The sequence below is a fragment of the Ceratotherium simum genome, chromosome 10 (genome assembly GCF_057802395.1).
Source record: "Ceratotherium simum simum isolate JZ-2026a chromosome 10, ASM5780239v1, whole genome shotgun sequence".
NCBI lineage: Eukaryota > Metazoa > Chordata > Mammalia > Perissodactyla > Rhinocerotidae > Ceratotherium > Ceratotherium simum.
In genome coordinates this window covers 53819593-53839016 of record NC_141909.1, presented here as the reverse complement: position 1 = coordinate 53839016, position 19424 = coordinate 53819593, and the positions used below count along the sequence as shown (strand labels likewise).

The 19424-nt window shown below is 34.9% G+C and overlaps 1 protein-coding gene across 4 annotated transcripts in view; it reads left to right on the top strand.

The window, feature by feature from the left end:
- The window catches only part of VWA8 (von Willebrand factor A domain containing 8), a 359640-nt gene that overhangs the window by 114027 nt on the left and 226189 nt on the right, over positions 1 to 19424 (top strand). For all 4 annotated transcript variants that reach the window (XM_087436018.1, XM_087436017.1, XM_087436019.1 and 1 more), the window contains 3 exons: positions 5297 to 5412; positions 15200 to 15306; positions 18810 to 18916. In XM_087436018.1, the coding sequence (XP_087292144.1) occupies positions 5297 to 5412; positions 15200 to 15306; positions 18810 to 18916 (330 nt within the window). The remainder of the gene's footprint in view (positions 1 to 5296; positions 5413 to 15199; positions 15307 to 18809; positions 18917 to 19424) is intronic.

The window sequence follows — 19424 nt, the reverse complement described above, 5'->3', positions numbered from 1 at the left end:
CTGTTGTTGACATGCTGCTGCTTTGTGTTCTTAAGAGTTCAATGCTTTAAAATCTGTTTTTCAAGCTGGTGTTTTTATCCCTTATGTTATGCTTTGTCCAAAGCATATATTTTACTCTTCCAATGATTTTAACATTTCTTCTAGTTCCTCGTGACTGGTGGCATAGAAAACAACTTGTAGCTCTAGAGGAGTACTTGGTGTTCCTGGGGGTTCAGCTCTGCTCCCTCTTTCTCCTATGCTAAGTGATCTCATCTATTCTTATTGCTTCAAGTATCACCTCTGTGTTAATGCCTACATCTTTATCTTCAGCTTCTAACTTCTCTTTTCTCATTGATTCTCTATTTCTAATTGTATTTCCATTCTGGGATGGTATATTGGAAAGATCAAGGCTGTCACTGTCTTTACTCTGTAAGTCTCAGTGTTCTCATCTGTAAAATGGAACATGCCATCTACCTTATAAGGAGGTTGCAATGATTAAACATGAAAATCTACATGAAGAATCTCCTCCTTCGTAGCTGCTTAATAAACGTTAGTTTTTTCGCTTCCTTACTGGATACTCTGGGATCACTGTATATTCACCATATCTTATACAACTAAACTGTCTTTCCCCTTTAATCTGTTCCTATTCCTTATTTAATTTCCTGACTTTGTAAATAATCTGTCTACCAAATTACCTAAATTAGAAGTCTCCACATGATTGTTGATTCCTTGCTTCCCTGCCATCTGCACTTAACCTGAAAGCAAAGCTCCTCAATTTAGCATCCTGATGTCTCACCTGTTCTCTTATCTATTGTCAGTAATTGTCCTAGTATTGGATTTCATAATCTTTCTCTTAGAATATTGTTATTTCCTCTAGACTGCTGTCTACACCAATAATTCATTCCTCATAAGGCCCCCATTATTTTCCTGTGGCTGTTGTAACAAAACTGGTGGTTTATGATAAGAGAAATTTATTTTCTCACAGTTCTGGATGCTAGAAGTTTGGAATGGGTTTCAATGAGTTGAAATCAAGGTGTCAGCAGGGTCACACTTGCTCAGAGGCTCAAGGGGAGAATCCATTCCTTGCCTCTTCCAGTTTCTGGCCACTGCCAGCATTCCTTGACTTGTGGCCTTGTCACTTTAATCTCAGCCTCCATCTTCACATCACCTTCTCTTCTGTGTGTTTGTGTCAAATCTCCCTCTGCCTCCCTCTGACAGTGATACACATGATTGCGTTTAGGGCCCACCCAGATAATCCAGGATAACCTCTTCATTTCAAAATCTTTAACTTAATCTTATCCGCAAAGTCAGTTTTGCCATATAAGATAAAATTCACAGGTTCCAGAGATTAGGATGTGGGTATCTTTGGGAAGAACCATTTTCCAGATGTCATAGGATTCTATGGATTAATTACCTCTGGAACCTCATCTCCACCTCCTTTCCCCGTTAATAATCGTTCTTTTCAGCTATACCATTCTCTTTGTTGTGCCTGCCTCAGGGCCTTTGCACTCAGTGTTTCCTCTGCCTAGATTGCTCCTCCAAGATAGCTGCAGGTTTGCTCCGTCACCCCTTGTGGATTTGCTCACGTCGCCTTTTCAGTGAGGCCTTCCTGAAGCACTCTGTTTAGACTCATGTTTCCTCCCCATTTCCTTCATTCCTCTCTTTCTTTCTGCTTTTAACGTTCTTCATAGGGCTTATTACTCTTTGATGTTATAATGTTTTACTCATTTTTTTGTTGTCTATCTTTCTTCAGGCGGATTTTAGTCCTGGGATGGCAGGGGTTTTGTTTGTTTTGGTCCCTGCTATATCCTCAGCGTCTGGAATTTTGCCTGCTACATAGTAGGTGTTCAGCGAATCTCTGTTAAATAAATGAAGGAATGAATCTTCCATATTGGCCCAGGAGTGATCTTTCCCAAGTCCATTTCCTAAGTTCTTCCCCTTCTTTAAAACTGTGAAGGGACGATTCTCTTTGCCTGTAGACTGAAGGACAACCTGCTAGGCCTGCCTGTGAGTTCCCTCTGACCCTAGCTGCTTTCCCCGCCTCATTTCCTATAGCCTCTCTTGAGGCACCCGCAACTCGACCACACTTCATTTCTTGCTGTTTTCTAAGCCCAGCATGTACTCAAATGTCTCTGCCTTAGATGGTGCTTTGAATGTGCTTCTCCCTGTCCGCTTGTCCCTCAGGTGCCCTGTTCTGTCAGGTCTCTCTCAGCCCCCTTAGGCAGAAGTAACCTGTATCTCCAATCTGCTTTCATGACACTTGGCACATGCTTCTGATATTGACCTATTGCAGCTGTGTCACAGTTTATTTTCCTCTCCCCCATTAGTATTTGAACTCCTTGAGGCCAGGTTGTGTTCATTCCTTTATTCCCATTTCCTAGCCTGGTGCCTGGCACATAGTAGACATTTAACATAAGTTTGATGAATGAATGAATAAATTGATTGATCAATTAATTGATTAATTATTAACAGATTGTTCCTAGAGTTTTCTCTCCTTGAGAACATGTTACATTTTCATAAAAGAAGTAGTTCTGCAAGAATGAAAAAGAAAAATTATTTTTAATAATTTATGATCAGAACTTTCATATTTTTAAGCTGAAGTACTATTTTTAATCCTGCTAATATGAGAAACCCTTAAGGTGTGCTCTTAAACTGTATAACCATGGTAACTAAGAGAATGTGCTCACATCTTTACCCTCTTTTCTACAAGATAAAACTGCAGTTAGAAGTTTGATATTAAATACATTAGGGATTTTTAAATTAAAGTGCACTCAATTTTTAATTGATAATAATGTGAGAGCAGAGATAACCAAACCCTTCATTCAACACTTAAATGACTCAATGTAAAGCTTCATTCTGATTTTTTAACACTGGATATTATTGCAAAGCATTTTGATGTTATCGACTGAGAGAGTTGGCATTTTTCAAATTCATGAGAAGTCCTTACTGATCACTGGAATGAAATCTGAAGCCTGAATTCAGTGTTATTCTTGGAGTGAGATTAGAATGTTGTAGCCTAGAAAGTCACCTTATGGTTCAGGACGATTCTTGTCATGGGAATCCTCTGATTGGAGTCATTTGCCAAACATATTCCATGATTAAAATAGAAGTTTTTTTATAGTCCCAGGTACTAAGGATAAGAATTGCTGAGTCACATTTAACTTCTGATACTTTCAGTCATACTGGCTGAAACAATCTTATTCTCAATTCTTCCTTCTTTCTCATTTCCATCCTTCTTTCTCATCTCCATCAATTGTCAAGTCTTTTGCAACATTTATTGATCCCTTCTCTCTATTCTTGTTACCAATAACCTTACTATAGAACTTTATCTTTTTATAGGCAGGTTATTGAATTAGCTTTCTGTTTCCTATTTCAGTTCTCTCTGTCCTTCAACTACTTTGCATACTACTGCCAGATTAGTCTTTCTAAAATCATGTTGCTACTTTGCACATAACAAAGTCCTGTTGCCTTTAGGAGTAAGGCCAAACTCCTCAAAGTGTCCGTCACAGGTCTTTGTTACTTAGGAGCGAGCTTTCCAGCAGGACCTTCTAGTAAAGCTAGGCTGGTTTCCTTACGTTCTGCATATTTCTGTTCCTTTTGCTTTCATGCCTTTGTTGACAGCATTTCTCCTGCCTGCTTGGACACTTTAAGCCCCTATAGCAGTTGTCAACTGCTCCAATTATTTTGGCATTAAATTATATGCTATTTTGAATTGCAGTTTATGCTTTCTAATATTTAAATATTGTCTTCATGTCTGGAATACAAATTTGTTGAAAACAAGAATGAACCAATTGTTTGCTTGTAAATGAGTTCTTTGAAACTTAGAATGTGTTTTTTAATAGAAAAAAGGATATGTCACAAATGGTGGTCATGCTTCCAACCTAGTCCCCAAAGTACTGAAACCCATGTTGTAGCTGAAATATAGTACTAATAACAGCAGACCAATGTCTCATGGGGTTGTGACATACATGAGGAAGGAGAAATAAGTTCATATTTTCTTCTTTGGGACATACAGAGATGACCTTAAATGAAACTTTGAAACAAGTGAATATGCAGTGTGTCTTTGGCATTCTCCCAGCGTCCATTTTGAACCCTTTGTTAATTTCACGGAGTCCCTTTCTCCAGTCCGTCAGGTGCTCAGGGCCACTTTACTGCCCTCATCACTCTCTGTGACATTTCACCCTGGCGTGTTCTGCTCTCCCAAAGGGCTGGTTGCTTCAAAAGTTCTTCTTTCCTCTGGTTTTCAGTGAAAAACTGCTGTCACCTAATGCTGCTGATCTAAGTTAGGAATTAGGCCAGTAATAATCTGATTCGTTAAATTCATACTAATGTATCGGTCACATCCCCTTCCTCTGTTAGATTTTTTTTCATTTTGAAGAGGCTGACTTTTAATAATAATTACTGCCATATGTTGAGTACCCATATGTCTCTGACCTATGCCAAATGCTTTAGAATAATTTTCTAACTTAATCCTCATAACAACCTGAAAGATGAAGGCATTATTATTGCCATTTTGAAGACAAGAAAAGTTGGAAGATGAGGCTTGAAGAGGTTGAGTAATTTGGCAAGGTCACACAGCTAATAGATGGGAGCCTGATTTGTCTGATTCCAAAGCTTAAAACTTTACCATTACTTGATGCTGCCTGCCAAGATAATTTCAAATTCAAGTCAACAAACATTTCTTGGTAATTACCATGTCTTGAGTTTTATACTAGCAACTCTCCTAATGGGATCTGAGCAAGTATAAGAAAATGAAGTGAAAGTATTCTGGCAGTATAGAGGAAGGATTCCAAATAGCAAGCTGCCACCCAGGTGACAAACTGGTTGACACCTCTGTGGTCAGCAGCCTAAATTGTCCACAATTTCTTTTCTCTATTTCGGAAGCAATAGCTTTACCTAAAGCTCTGAGCATTTTCAGAATATCTTAACAGTTCAGCTTTGGTAAGCAGAAAAAAATGAACAAATAGTTAATTGTACATAAGGACTATTGTAAATCAGGTGCAACCTGTATTATATAACACCCTCCCTTTATACAACCTCCACCTTTCCAAAAAACATTTATACACAACACTTATCACAATGAAAACACTTTAATTGATAAATACTTTTTATAGATTTTTTTTTAAAAAAACTATCTTCACGGATGTTTTAAGTGTAAATTGGTTTCTGTTTATTATTATTTGTAATTCATTGACAGTACTTATTTAAGTTTGGCCTTGTCCTTCAGGAATAATGAATTCTGCTATGATACTCATCTAAAGGGACTTTCAGCAAGTTGAAACAAGATTGTTAACAGGCTGTCTCTGCCTTTTTATAGGCACAGTCATTGGCAGCATCACTTTCGACCAGACAGCTACTGCGGATTTCTCGTCGGCTCTCACAGTACCCTAATGAAAATCTTCATAGTGCTGTTACTAAAGCCTGCCTTTCCAGGTAACCGTGTTCTCCTTCTCACTGAATTCAAGTTTCTGGGTCTTTGCTAAAACAGTAACATAAGTTTAATTGATAGTCTGTACTCACAGGTTTGCAAAAAGCATTGGTCTGAATATGTAGCTATTTCAGCCTCGCGTTCAGTTTTTAGAACATATCTTATTTAGGCATAAGAACAATTTTAAGAGGTGTTTTATAGATGAGAAAACTATTTTAGTCACTTGCTCAAGTCAGACAGTAGTAAATAAGTAAAAGTGGGTTTATTTGAACTATGTGTCCTCCGATGTAGTGCTCTTAAGCATCACACTTAGTGCCTCCCAAATTTGCATTGGAACTTTCCGTGCTTGATAGTACTGCCCTGTTGCCCAAACAAAACTAACATCTTTTCAGTCTACACTAATATTTTTCGTACCTGTTTGGAAGTGATTGTAAAACGTTGGCTTCTAGAATTTTCTTACAGAATCACACTTGCATGAAAGTATTTTAAAAGAATATTAAGAAAAGATTAAGAACAATGCCCAGTAGGCCCAGAAATTTCCTTTAGACTCTTTTCATCTGGTCTGGTAATTATTTTTATGGTGGTTATGACTGTTGTCCATTCATTCCTTGATATATTAAAGGAGTTAAAAGAGAATCTATTTTAAGCTTAGGAGCATCTGTAATTGCCTTCGATAAATCTTCAGTTTAGTAGACAATTTTTCTTGTAGCTAAAGTAAGCTCCTTGTGTTGTGACTTGAATTTATTCTCTCTGTGGTATTTCCAGCTAAAATGAGGCTCTTCTCCAGTATCTTTAGAGTAATTCTTTGAATAACTAATAATTATGAGAAATAATAAAAATGATTCTCTTTTTTTTAAGTAGAAGAATATTAGAGTTCCAAATGAATATTAGAAAAAAATAATTTAATTGCTTATTTTTTAGGGTCATGAACTGAAGAAAATATGGACAGAGAAATAGATTCATTATCTTCCCAGTATTTTCTGAGTCAGAACTTGGTTATAGATGTATATTAAAAGTAAATAATCTATGCTAAGCAATGTAAACAGTTTTGGAATCTAAGGGAAAGTAATACTTAGATATATTAGAATGAAATAATCATACCCAAAGCATTCTACAGACCTTTATATATGCTGGTAGTTGAATCAACTTTCAATTTCATTTATTTTAAAAAAGCAAATAAAAATAAATCAAGTAATGTGAATTGATCTAAGAAATAAACAAGAGTGATCAGAGTTTGGAGAACAAATATGCATTATGATTTTACTGCATAGCATTAAAGACAAAGTGAACAACTGAAAAATTCTGAGCAGAAAAAGATACAAGGGAACAAATATTAAATTCACAACTTCAGATCAGCAACAGTAGATTCCAAAAGGATTGAACAGTATCTTGAAAGTGCTGAGGGAAAATGACCATTAACCCCAGAAGTCTCTGCCTAGCTAAATACATTTTTCGATGAAGACTGAGTTTATCACATTGCTGAAAGAACTGCTAAAGGATATATTTCAGCAAGAAGGAAACTGAATCCAGAAGGAAAGACTGGCATTCAAGAAATAATGATGAGGAAAGAAATAGGTAAATATATTGTTAAATTTAAATGTATTGTAAAAAATAATCATAAAGATGAATACTAATATGGGACATATTTAACAACAGGGGGAAACTAAAATACCAAATAAGAGAATATAGATGCTGAAAAAAGAGATGAATACTTTCTTAGGTTCTTTTGTTCTTCAGGAAGAGAAAAGAAGTATTGAATCATTTTAACTTCATTAGTTCAAATATGCATATATAAATTTTGGGTAACCACAAAAAAGAATGGAAATGGATCCAGTAGAGGTGGAAATAAGCAAATAGAGACAACTTGATCAACACAAAATTGAGAGAAATGAAAGGGAAAAAAAAAAAGACAAAAAAACAATCTAAAGAACATGAAATAATGTTAGAAGTAAGCACAAGCATCACACAAGATTAAACTTTCTAGTTGAAAGAGATTCTGCCTGAGATTTAAAAAACAAACAAAACCAAATTATATGCAGTTACAAGAGTCACATCTAAAACATAATGCAGAAGGATCGTGGGTGAAGGTATAATAAGAAGATATACCAGGCGAACACTAACAAAAAGAGAAGAGATATAATATTATTATTAGGCAAAATATACTTCAAAGCCAAAAGCATGATTGGGGATGAGGAAGATGAGCAAAGAAGCTATTCAGTTAGTAGATTTAGTAGTTCTGAACCATTCACAACTAAGAAGGAATGTAGTGTCAAGATATATGACAGAAATAATCAGAATTACAGGGAGAATTGACAACAGTTATAAAGACAGATTTTTAACTCACTTCTTTCAGAAACTGATAGATCATACATTCTAAAAATTAGAAAAGATAGGGAAGATTTGAACAAAACAATTAACAAATTTGGTGTAGTGGACTTTGTACCCAGTTGACAAAGAACATACGTTCTTCTTAAGAACACATGGAATATTTGTGTCACTTATCAAAAATTGACCACACTAGATGAAAAACTTGGTGCTTCAAAAAATACCAAAGAATCTTCATCGTAAAGATCACTTTCTCTGACTGCGAAGCAGCAGAATTCATAATAATAACAAAAAATACATTTAAAGCCCATATATTTGAAAAATTAAAAAAAATGGTTCTAACTAAATAAGACATCAAAAGAATAAATTATAGTTATAATTATAAAATATTTACAACTCTGTGACCTAAACTGAATCTCAACACTTGAAGGATATACCTAAAGTATTAAAGTGTGTTTTGTTTTTTTTTTTAGCCCTTAAGTCACATATTAGTAAAGAATAGGGAAAGAAAATTCATGAGCTAAGCATTAAACTTAATAAATTCGTAAAAAGTGACATACTAAACCCAAAGAAAGTAGAAGGAATGGAATAATGAAGTTAAGGGCACAAGTTAATGAAATCAAAAACAAAGTAACCATGAAAAGATTAGCTAAACCAAAAGGTGGTTCTTTGAAAATATTAATAGATAAAGCCCTGGTAAATTTGTTTAATGTAAAAGAGACAAAGCACAAATAAGTAATATTAGAAAGGAAAAAGTAACAGAACTACAGATAAAGTCAATATTTACAAAACCCATAATAAAAAAAAGGACAGTTTTCTAGAATTGTGTATTGGTCAATACTGTTGACCAATTGGTATCACCTAATTGGTCAAGAAGGAACAAAAACTTCAAATAGGTCCATAACCATGAAAGAAATCAAATTAGTTTGTCTCATTTAGAAAAATACCACTTATTGGTGGTTTTGTCAAGTCTTACAAAATTATCAAGGAATATATAATCACTATCTTATGCAAACTGTGTAAGAGAATAGACAAACTGTGAAAACATAACAATTCACTTTGAGTCTAATATAATCTTGATACCTAAACCAGACAAGAATAATGCATGAAAGGAAAATTATAAATCAAATTCCTAGAATAGGTGTAAAAAATCCTAAGTGAAATACAAACAAACCAAATCTAGCAATATATATATATATTTTAAAATCATGAGGAATTTGGAATTAAGAATGTGAAGAAAGTCCAATATTCTATCATTTAATTCACTATATTAGCATATTAGTGAGAAAAAGTATCATTTTAACGAATGAAAAGGATTTGATAAAACCCAGCAGCCAAACCTAAAAACAAACAAAATTATTAGTAAACCAGGAATATTCTTAGGAAGCCATGAATAGAAACGAAATTCTTTAATCTGGTAAAAGATATCTACCAAAAATTTACAGCAAACATTCTTATGGTAAAATACTTGGCACATTTCCTTTAGAGTTAGGAACAAAATAAGAATGTCACCTTTCTTGGGCCAGCCTGGTGGTGTAGTGGTTAAGTTTGGCGCACTCCACTTCAGCGGCCTGAGTTCATAGTTTTGGATCCCGGGTGCAGACCTACGCCACTCATCAAGCCGTGCTGTGGAGGCAACCCACATACAAAATAGAGGAAGATTGGCACAGGTGTTAGCTCAGGGCCAATCTTCCTCACAAAAAAAAAAAAAAAGAATGTCACCATTCTGTACTTTTAGCCAATATATTTGCCTTAAGTTACATAATTGGCTACATAAAAGATTCAAGAGAAACTACATATAAATTATTAGAAAAAATAGAGTTTAGTGAGATTACTTATGCATCCAAATCAATGACATTCCTATATTCCAGTAACAATGAATGAGCAAGTCTAATTTTTAAAAATATTCCCATTCAGGGGCCGGCCCGGTGGCATAGTGGTTAAGTTTGCGCACTCTGCTTCAGCGGCCCAGGGTTTGCAAGTTCGGATCCTGGGCGCGGACCTATGCACTGCTTATCAAGCCATGCTGTGGCAGTTGTCCCGCATAAAATAGAGGAAGGTAGGCACAGATGTTAGCTCAGGGCTAGTCTTTCTCAGCAAAAAAGAGGAAGATTGGCAATGGATGTTAGCTCGGGGCTAATCTTCCTCACACAAAAAAAGAAGAAACAATATTCCCATTCAAAATAATAGTAGAAAGCTTTGAGCACCTTTGAAGAATAAATCTAACATGTAATGATTTTATGGAGAAAAGCTTAAATGTTTATTGAAAACTGTAAAAGAAATAAATAGGAAGCTATACCATGGTTCTGGAAGGGAAGATTCAGTATTGTAAAGCTGTGTGTTATCCCCCAAATTGATATATAGATATAATTTAGTCGTACTACAAAGGTTATAGTGAATTTTACAAGCTGATCTCAAACTTGGCATGGAAATATAAAAGCCACTAATAGCCGATGAAGTTTTGAGGAAGATTAAGGAGGTGTACTCTCTCTATTAGATATCAATGTAACAGTATGGTATTGGTGCAAGGAAAGACAAATAGACCATTAGAATAGACTATGGAGCCCAGAAACAGACCTACATCTTTGAGGGAACTTATTATGTGTTAGAGATAGCATTATAAATCAATGTGGGAGTGGATGGACTTGTCACTAAATGATTAAATATAAAATATATCCACTTTATCCTATACAAAAAAGTAAAATCTGGATATACGACAGAAACACTGTAAGCCACTCTACAAGTTATAAGCCATAAACTAAGAGATGCTTTACAAGATTTATAATCATGAGAGGATTGGTATTTAGGGACCATAAAGTACTAAAAATTAATGAAAGAATCAACCCTAACTGGGCAAAGAATGAATAGACATGCACAGAAAAGTTAATTCAAATGACCAACAAACATTTGAAAAGATGCTCAACTTCATTATTGATCAGGGAAATGAAATTCAAAACAGTAATCGACTATCATCTCATACTTTTAAATTTTTTACCTGTAAAAATTAACATTTTTTTGCGAGTGGAAGGACATGGAATTTCATTATGCTGTTGGGGTTGATCTCATAGTATCTTTATGCCTAAATATATTAATACTCTGTGATTTGACCATTCTTCTTGATATCACCTCAGAGATAGACTTATATGTATGTATAAAGAGGCAAATAGAAGAATGTTCATTGCATCTTTATTTGTAAGAATGAAAAATTGGAAACAATGTGTTCGTCCATCAGTAAGGAGTGAATGTTATAAATTGACATATTCAGATAATGAAATACTATACAGCAGTTAAAATGAAGTAGGTCGACATGTATTGACAGCCATGAATCATGACAACAATGTTGAGAGAAAAAGGCAATTTGCAAGAGGAGATTTGGAATGTAATGCCATTTATGTAAAATGTTAAATACAATAAACAGTGTAATATATTTTTTGCTCATACATATGTAGCAAAATAAAAATATGGACAAGAAAGGTGCACACCAATTTCAGGGTGAGAGTTACCTCCAGGGACGGAGAGAGATGAATAGAAAGCTTAATATTTTCTGTATGCTTGAAATATTTCGTTGTTAAAAAAATTGAAAAACCAAAAAAATGCTTGTTTTTCATACTCATAAGTGTTTCACTGAGTCAAATCGTCAGCTAATTTTTCCAGTGTTATCATCTGACCACAATAAAACTCTATTTTTTTTTTACCACGCATGACCTTTTGCAAATAGTAAAACAGCTATCTTGTTTATGCATCATCTGTTGACTTTAGCAAGGCTACAGAATCAAAGCCTTTTTACTAACCTTCTCTTCAGGATAGCACAATGGCAGGAAGGAACAAAAAAATTATTGGTGCATAAAGTTTTTTTTTTAAATGACCTCATTCTATATTGAAGCAGCGGAAATAAATTCAATTTATGGAAAATTTTAAAACAAAAATTGACATAATTTATATTCATGAAGTCTACTATTAAGCAGACAAAATCAAAAGAAATTCTCTAGCCTAAATTTGTCAAACATTAAATTTATTAAGTATAGCTAGGCTTTTTTTATCTGGTTAATTTAATTTTTAAAATATTATTCATTTCTTTGTTTATGCCAGTTGAGTTCAGACTGGAACATTTCTTCATCTGAGGGAATGGCTCCTTAAGCATCTCACCCTGGTAATCTATAATATGTACATCAAGTCTTGGAGCTAGATGCGTAATTCATTTTCTAGCTATTTGAAAACTTAAGAGGCCAAAGGGAAGAAAATTTAGATGATTAGTAAGTTATCAGGTATTTTGCATTCTAAAAATTCTTTTATTGTGGAAGAGTTTAGAGCAGTCCCTGTAATAAGAGTTGTACTCCATTCAAGTATTTTACATTGCATTAAATTATTTTACTTCTGGAAAATCTTGGAGTGATGATCCTTTAGCATAGAAATTTTGGGCAGAGCTATAAGAATTTAATTAGAAATGAAGATCGTCTCTGACATTGAAGTAATGGGGAAATTTTTCCATTCACCAAAAACTTAGTTTGCATACAATATTTTTCAAAAATTCCCTTGTGACATAAAATGAATAAAATCTATATAAAATTTCCACTCTGTTTAATGTTAAATAATTAATTTTTTAAAAATCATAAGCCTGATAGAACTAATCATACACAGTGTTAAATGATTATAATGATTATTATTGATGTGAATTTTTTGTTGTCCTGAAGAATGATTTTGTTTGTAGAAGAGACTATTTGGGGATTTATTTTTGGCTTTAAAAACAGCTATTCAATTTTTTAAGGCTATAATTTCAAAAATATATGTCGTCTTTAGATTTTTCTGCTATTCAGCTTACTTTGTAAGTCTAGCAGATCTTAATTACTTTTTTGGGCCTTTGAATAACGTTTGGTTCCATTTATAAAACTTGTCTTAATTAAGTATCTTCAAATATTTGAAATTTATTAATAAATTTGATACATTCTGTTTCCTTTTAGGTACTTCAGATATCTGAATTAACAAACAAAACCTTCCTGAGAAATAACTTACAATTACAACAAATTAAATTTATTAATAGGATGAACCATAAGTTATGTTAAATATTCTAATACTGTTTATAAATTCGATTTAAAATCATAGGTATAAATTAATTAATTACACATTCTAAATAGAAGTCAAAGGCTGCCTAATATCCACTGAGCCCCTCAGTCCCTTTCTCTCATTCTTACTACTAACGCTCCTCCTCCCAGTGCTGTTAATCTGCATCCCCCATCCTTATTCTATCTTCCCATGCTACCAACCTGAGAAATCCCATCTTGTGTCTTAATCTAAACATCCTATCTCACTCCTGTGACAAAGACTCAGTTATTTGAGTTAGTCTAGGGTAACTACTTCGTTTTCTGGGTTTCCCAGAATGTGGTTGAATCTTTCTTTAGTTTTTCTTATAGCCAAGACCTAATGAGACTAGAGACTTTCCAGTTCTTTTTTTGCTGGTAGCAAATGAAGACAATGGTAATGATTTTAAAAAGACACGATGGTGCTCGTAATAGTCATAAACACACTTGAAAACTTTGCAATGGGATATGTGTTTTCTTTGTTATAGGAAGGTGGGATGGAAAGAGTGATATTTCATTTATTCACTTATTTTACCAAAGGCCAGGAAAGGAGAGAAAAAAACAGTAGGAAATAGCAGTGAGCAATGGGAAAGGAAGCAGTTAACTAATCCTTTGAAACCTGGGAAAAAAGTAAGGGTTAGCCTCACACACCTGATAGACTTCATTCTTCTCATTTGTTGGGTGGGCCGATATCTTTTAGAATGTAGGTTCTAGATGTAAACATATTCAACTTCCATCCTACTTCTCATTATTTGGTAGTGCTATCTGGGTGTGAGGTTGAAAATAATTCTGAAACATGTTCAATCTCAGCAGGAAAGAGTATCATATTGGCAAGCAATGCCTGTCATTGCCGTTGAAAGGAGGCATATGTGCCTTGTTTGCTATTCTCTACAGGCTTTGGAAGGCAATCTAGAAATGCTCCAGTACAGTGGCAAGGTGAGGATGCATTGACAGACAGACTGTGTTGATGTCAGAGGTTTCTGGGAATAGCAAACAAAGTCTAAGCTTAAAAGTGGTCGTTGTCAATCAAGGTGGTCTGACAGGAAGTAATGGAGATGCAGCTGCAAGGCCTAAGGTTACCAGATTGCACTCTAGTTTGTGGGATAGTAATGAGAGGAAGGTAGGGCAGGGTGCCAAGACAAAGGCTCAGGAAATGAGATGAAGGCCCAGTTACTGGGTCTGGGAGATAAGGTGAGGGCTTGGTTTTGAAAGACAAACCAACAACCTAAGAACTGTGACGAAGGTCAGAGATGAACAACAGTAAGTCTGATTTGATGCTGAACTGATGAGCTGCTGGCCTAGAACTATATAAATCCCCCTGTCATGCCTAGGACCAAAATGAGGCAGTAGATGAGAGATAGTGTCAGATATGTGTATTGGAATATTACAGGGACAGGAAATCCAGCATTTCTTTACACACTCATCCATTTGCCTTCTTGCTCATACCAACATCTCTTTTATTAGAGCTTATACTCAAGGCTGTGGGAACAACCACCAAAGATTAGAGCTATGGAAAATCTAAATTAGAAGTGATATGTTCTTAGTCTGTCTGAAACATTGTGGCACATAGTGGTTAGCTTATAATAGTATAGCACGGATAACCATGGATTAGAAATCATTTCTGTGGGCTCACTTGGGATTATAAATTCTAAATATATTTCTGTGGGTGGGAAATTCTGTTTTCGTGTTCTAAGCCCATGATGTTCATACACTTTATTTGTAGATGAAGAATGCCTCTATCACTCACCAGATTGTTGTTTTGACAACATACATATAGAACAGATGAAGCAGGTGTATTTTTTAATCACCAGATTGTTGTTTTGACAACATACATATAGAACAGATGAAGCAGGTGTATTTTTTAAATGGAAGAAAGAATAAGTTGGATAATCTTAAATTCATTCAATAACTTGTTTTAGGAAGTAAAGAAAATCTCATTAATCCACCTCCACTAATTTGAATTTGTGATTGCCAAGTTGGAGCAGGTTAAAGTGTTGTTTTATCTATTTAAGAAAATTTGATAAGCCAGTTAAATGATAAACAAGATTTATGAGGTATACTAAATCCATTTTAAAAAGCAAATTATTTTAAGTCTTGTCCTGTAAAATGTTGTGTATAAATGAATACTACTTGTTAAAAATCAGGTTTACTTATTAAAGGAGATTCAACAAACATGTACTTCATCTTCACATGTACTTGAAGTTTACATTTATTCTAAAATTTTTTATTATTTGTATTTCACAGACCCAGATTGATCTTCCTTAATTGGTTGTAATTAGTTAAAGAGTGTGTGTGTGTGTGTGTGTGTGTGTGTGTGTGTGTGTGTCAAAAGGTATTTAGGGAATCACAGAAAGCTTTGACTTTATCGTTAAATCCTTCCCACCCACCCCAGGTTTTTACCAAGCCTTGCAAGGTCAGCATTAGAAAAAAATCTGGCAGATGCTTCAATAGAAATAAGTACTGATAATAATCTGGAACCAGAACTGGAGGATTACAAATGTAAGTATTTGATTTGTTTCTTTTTTAAGTGAAATAATAATTATCAAACATTATTTATTATTTTAATTTCAGTAAAAAATGGTTTTGTTTTCCATTTTGTTTAATGTATTGAGTTGAAGAAATGAATCTTTTATTTTTACAAAAAAATTTTGAAACTCATTTACGAGTTAAACCTTAGACTGTTTCCTTTATTTCAGTGCATACCAGGTATAAGTCCTCCTCCCTAAGAGTCATAATTGACACGAAACTATTAAAGCCTCTGAGAATTCCTGCTGTAAATAAACTTGTGTGATTTCATTTTACCATTTTTCCAAATGTATTTCACCATAGAATGTAGAATTCTGGTTTTGTTGCACAACATTTACATTTTGAGGACCACCGGTGTCTTTGGGACGTGTTTGGGAAGCTATTATAAGTTGATATAGACTAAAATAATATTCAGAGTACCATTTCATGCCTTATTCCTTCCATTTCCACCCGTATTGTCTTTCTTGGTGCTTTTCTTCTCCGTAGCCATGAGTTTAATTTTGAGTTTGGGGGAGGTTTAGCTCTTCCTATAAAAGTTCCCTATTTTTCATTTAGAGTGCAATGAAAGGTTCTCTATTTTTTGAAGTAATTACCTGTTTTATCAAAACATCCAATGTGTGACCACTCTTCCAAAAGGGACTCTTATGGCTTTCTTTGTAGTAGATGTTTTTGATTATTGGGGCTGCACTGAGACAAGAATTTGGTATTAAGGTAATAAGATGACCTGTTAAAAGTAAAATTACAAACTCAACATACTGCTGGATCTGGGTACAGATATTCAGAGACAACTCAAAGAGACAGCATAACTCTGGGACTTAGACTCGAAGTGTTATTTGATTGAATCTTCTAATGCATCCAAAGAAGGACTACGTCATTCAGACTGTAGATTGTTTAATCTTGATAACAGGCCAATGTTAGCAGTTCGTATCTAAGCCTTGTGTAGGGGATAAGGAACTGAAGAGACTTTTGATTTGTCTGGTTCCATTCATGTTTAATGTCATCTCTCTTGTGGAGAATTCATTTAATTCACTCTCCTTGTTCAGAGTCCATGCTTACCAAATAACATTCTGATAAGGATTTGGCTTTCCATGCAAGTCTCCTTCCAAATAATATGCTGATATGACAACCACAACCAGTGTGTCATATAGTCCATAAGAAAGGTGCAGTTTTTATTGCAATATAATATTTTGCAATTCTGGTTTTATGTATCAGAATTTATATAGAGAACAGAATATAAGTCCTTAATATTCTCCTGAGCATTAGGTTTGCCCTTTCTTGTGATGACAAAATCAGGTTTTAAGCTTGCTAGGCTGAAGACCTTGACAAATTTACCAAAATAATGCCATCCTATGAGATTTTTAAAAAGATAGCTAACCAGCTTTCTCTCAGGGAAGTACTAGTATCACATTCTCTGAGTGCATTTCCCTTTTCTAGCTTGAAATTTTAACAGTAAACATTGGTTGAGGGGTCGGCTCCATGGCATAGTGGTTAAGTGCGAGTGCTCCGCTGCTGGCAGCCTGGGTTCGGATCCCGGGTGCGCACCGACGCACGGCTTATCAGGCCATGCTGTGGCGGTGTCCCACATAAAGTGGAGGAAGATTGGCACGGATGTTAGCTCAGGGCCAGTCCTCCTCAGCAAAAAGAGGAGGATTGGCATGGATGTTAGCTCAGGGCTGATCTTCCTCACAAAAAAAAAAAACAAAAAAACATTGCTTGAGTGAATTAAATTTTCCTAAAGCCCTAGATCTACTGAACAGATATATTCTATAAGCTAAACCATAGATGGTATCAGATGCTATTTGAACCTGAAATTATGTACGTCATCTCAACATGCAAGTATATAGTAAATTCACTGCCACAATCCTGGTCTTTCGCTTTACAGTTTTATATTGGTCTATTTCAGAGACTCGGTGGTAATAAATAAATAGTAAATTCTCAGCATGAAAGCTCATGGTTTTCCTTTCCTATTAGAACTTGTGAATAAAAAGAAAATGGCAAAGATCTATTGAAGAGAGAGATCTGCTGTGCTTTGGCAAATGTGTAGCACTCAGCAGTGATTAAACCCTGTGACAGTTCATTTTTAGCTCAAAATTGTTCACAGTACGCCGTAAATGCAAATTTTGCTTACCCCCCTTGTCTTTCAAAATGCTTTAGCACAAAAATAGCAATTTTCTTATTTTAAGTGGGGGAAAAAAAGATGGGTCAGTTGTTTAAGCCATTGTAGTTGTCTATCTGCTTGCTAGGGTATTTCCACAGGATGGAATGTTATTTGGAGTCAAAGGAATGAACATACCCCATATGGCAGAAAGACCATCAGACTACACTAAGTTCTATTTTTCATTCTACGCATACTAGCTGGGTGATTTTAAGCAAATTAATTTGTGTTCTTCTTAGCTTCCTCATAATTCTTTTCTCATTGTTAAGAAAATTATATGAAGTTACATGAGAAAACAGTGAGCTGAAGCTCCTAATTTGGGATCTGGCACCTAGAAGGTCCTCAATAAATGATACCTTCTGTTATTGTGACCTTCAGTACTACTACAACAACTACTACTATTCATGTTGTTATTACTGACCTTGGAATATGTCAGACAGTGAACATGTGTATCTGGTAACTGTAGGGAATATGCATGAGTTATGTTTCCTGACTTCAAGAAGTTTATCACTTAGTTTCCTGGCTTCAAAGAGCTTATATTCTCTTCTAGACCAACTATAGGAGACAATACAATAATAATTATTACAGAGTAATTGTGTAGCACCCAGAGTGCTTATTTGAAAATACAGATCTGCTGCACCATCCCTGAAAATAGTAATTTGAGAGGTCTGGGGGTGAGTTGATTCATCTGTATTTCTGACTAGATCTCTAGGGGATTCTCACGTGGGGTTTTTCAATGGGTGGATCCTAACAAATGATATTCAAGGTACTTCAGAGCTGTTGAATGTGTATTTGGCTTATATATGTGTTATAGTCTCTGACCAAACAAGCTGATGAAGGTAACTTGACTGAGTTCTGGGGACTTTTTTTTTTTGGTGAGGGAGATTGGTCCTGAGCTAACATCTGTGCCCATTTTCCTCTATTTTATATATGGGATGCTGCCATAGCATGGCTTGATGAGTGGTGCGTAGGTCCGTGCCCAGATCTGAACCTGCAAACCACTATGCCACGGGGCCAGCCCCTCTGGGGATTTTTTTCCCCTCTCAATTTTATCTATATGCTGTTTGCTATATACATTGTTTTAAATAAAGTTTATTACATTTTGGAACATTCTAAGCTTTTTTGTAGAGCTTTAAGCTTTTTATGTAGAACTATGGTGTTTTATTACCACCTTCAAGCTTATTTCTTTCAGATTCTCATTAAAATTCCTTGAGGATCCCACAAGATATTAAAGATGTTGTATTGCATTCTGTATAGGCTAGACTGGGCTTCTCTGAGGACAGTGCCATGACTAATTCCTTGTTCTGTGTGAAATATTTAGGTGAAGTAGCATCTGGATCTCTGAGGATTGGAGCCGTTAGTGCACCGATCTATAATGCCCATGAGAAAATGAAAGTGCCTGATGTTCTGTTCTACGACAACATTCAGGTAAGATCATTGCTTTGCATTCATGGATAAATCACCACTTACATTGTGGTGGTTAATTCTGATTCAGGTGAAACTTTGATTATTTTTGTAATTTGCTAGGTTCAGTTCAGGTGATGCAAAATGAAGTGTTGAAACATCTTTCATTAGGCATTGTAAAATTGGAAGAGCTGCTGCTATGATTAGAGTAATACATTTTATACACACACATACACTATACTTCAGATAAATGAAATGAATATATTATTAAATTAAAAACAAAGTAGAGCTAATACTCATCCTCTCTTTTGCTTTTCTGTTAGTTAAATCATTTTAGTAGTTCAAAGATGGATGTGTCCTATGCATTCTTTCCTTCATATTCCTTTTCTTTTCCTGAAAATTCCTAGTATTTTTCTATTCTTTACTTTTCTTTTTCTTTTTTTTAAAGGGAGGAGGGTAGTTTCCCACTTGTAAACTAACCAGTAACTTCACTAAGACACAGAAATAAGTGTGTATCCAGAAAGCTTTATTG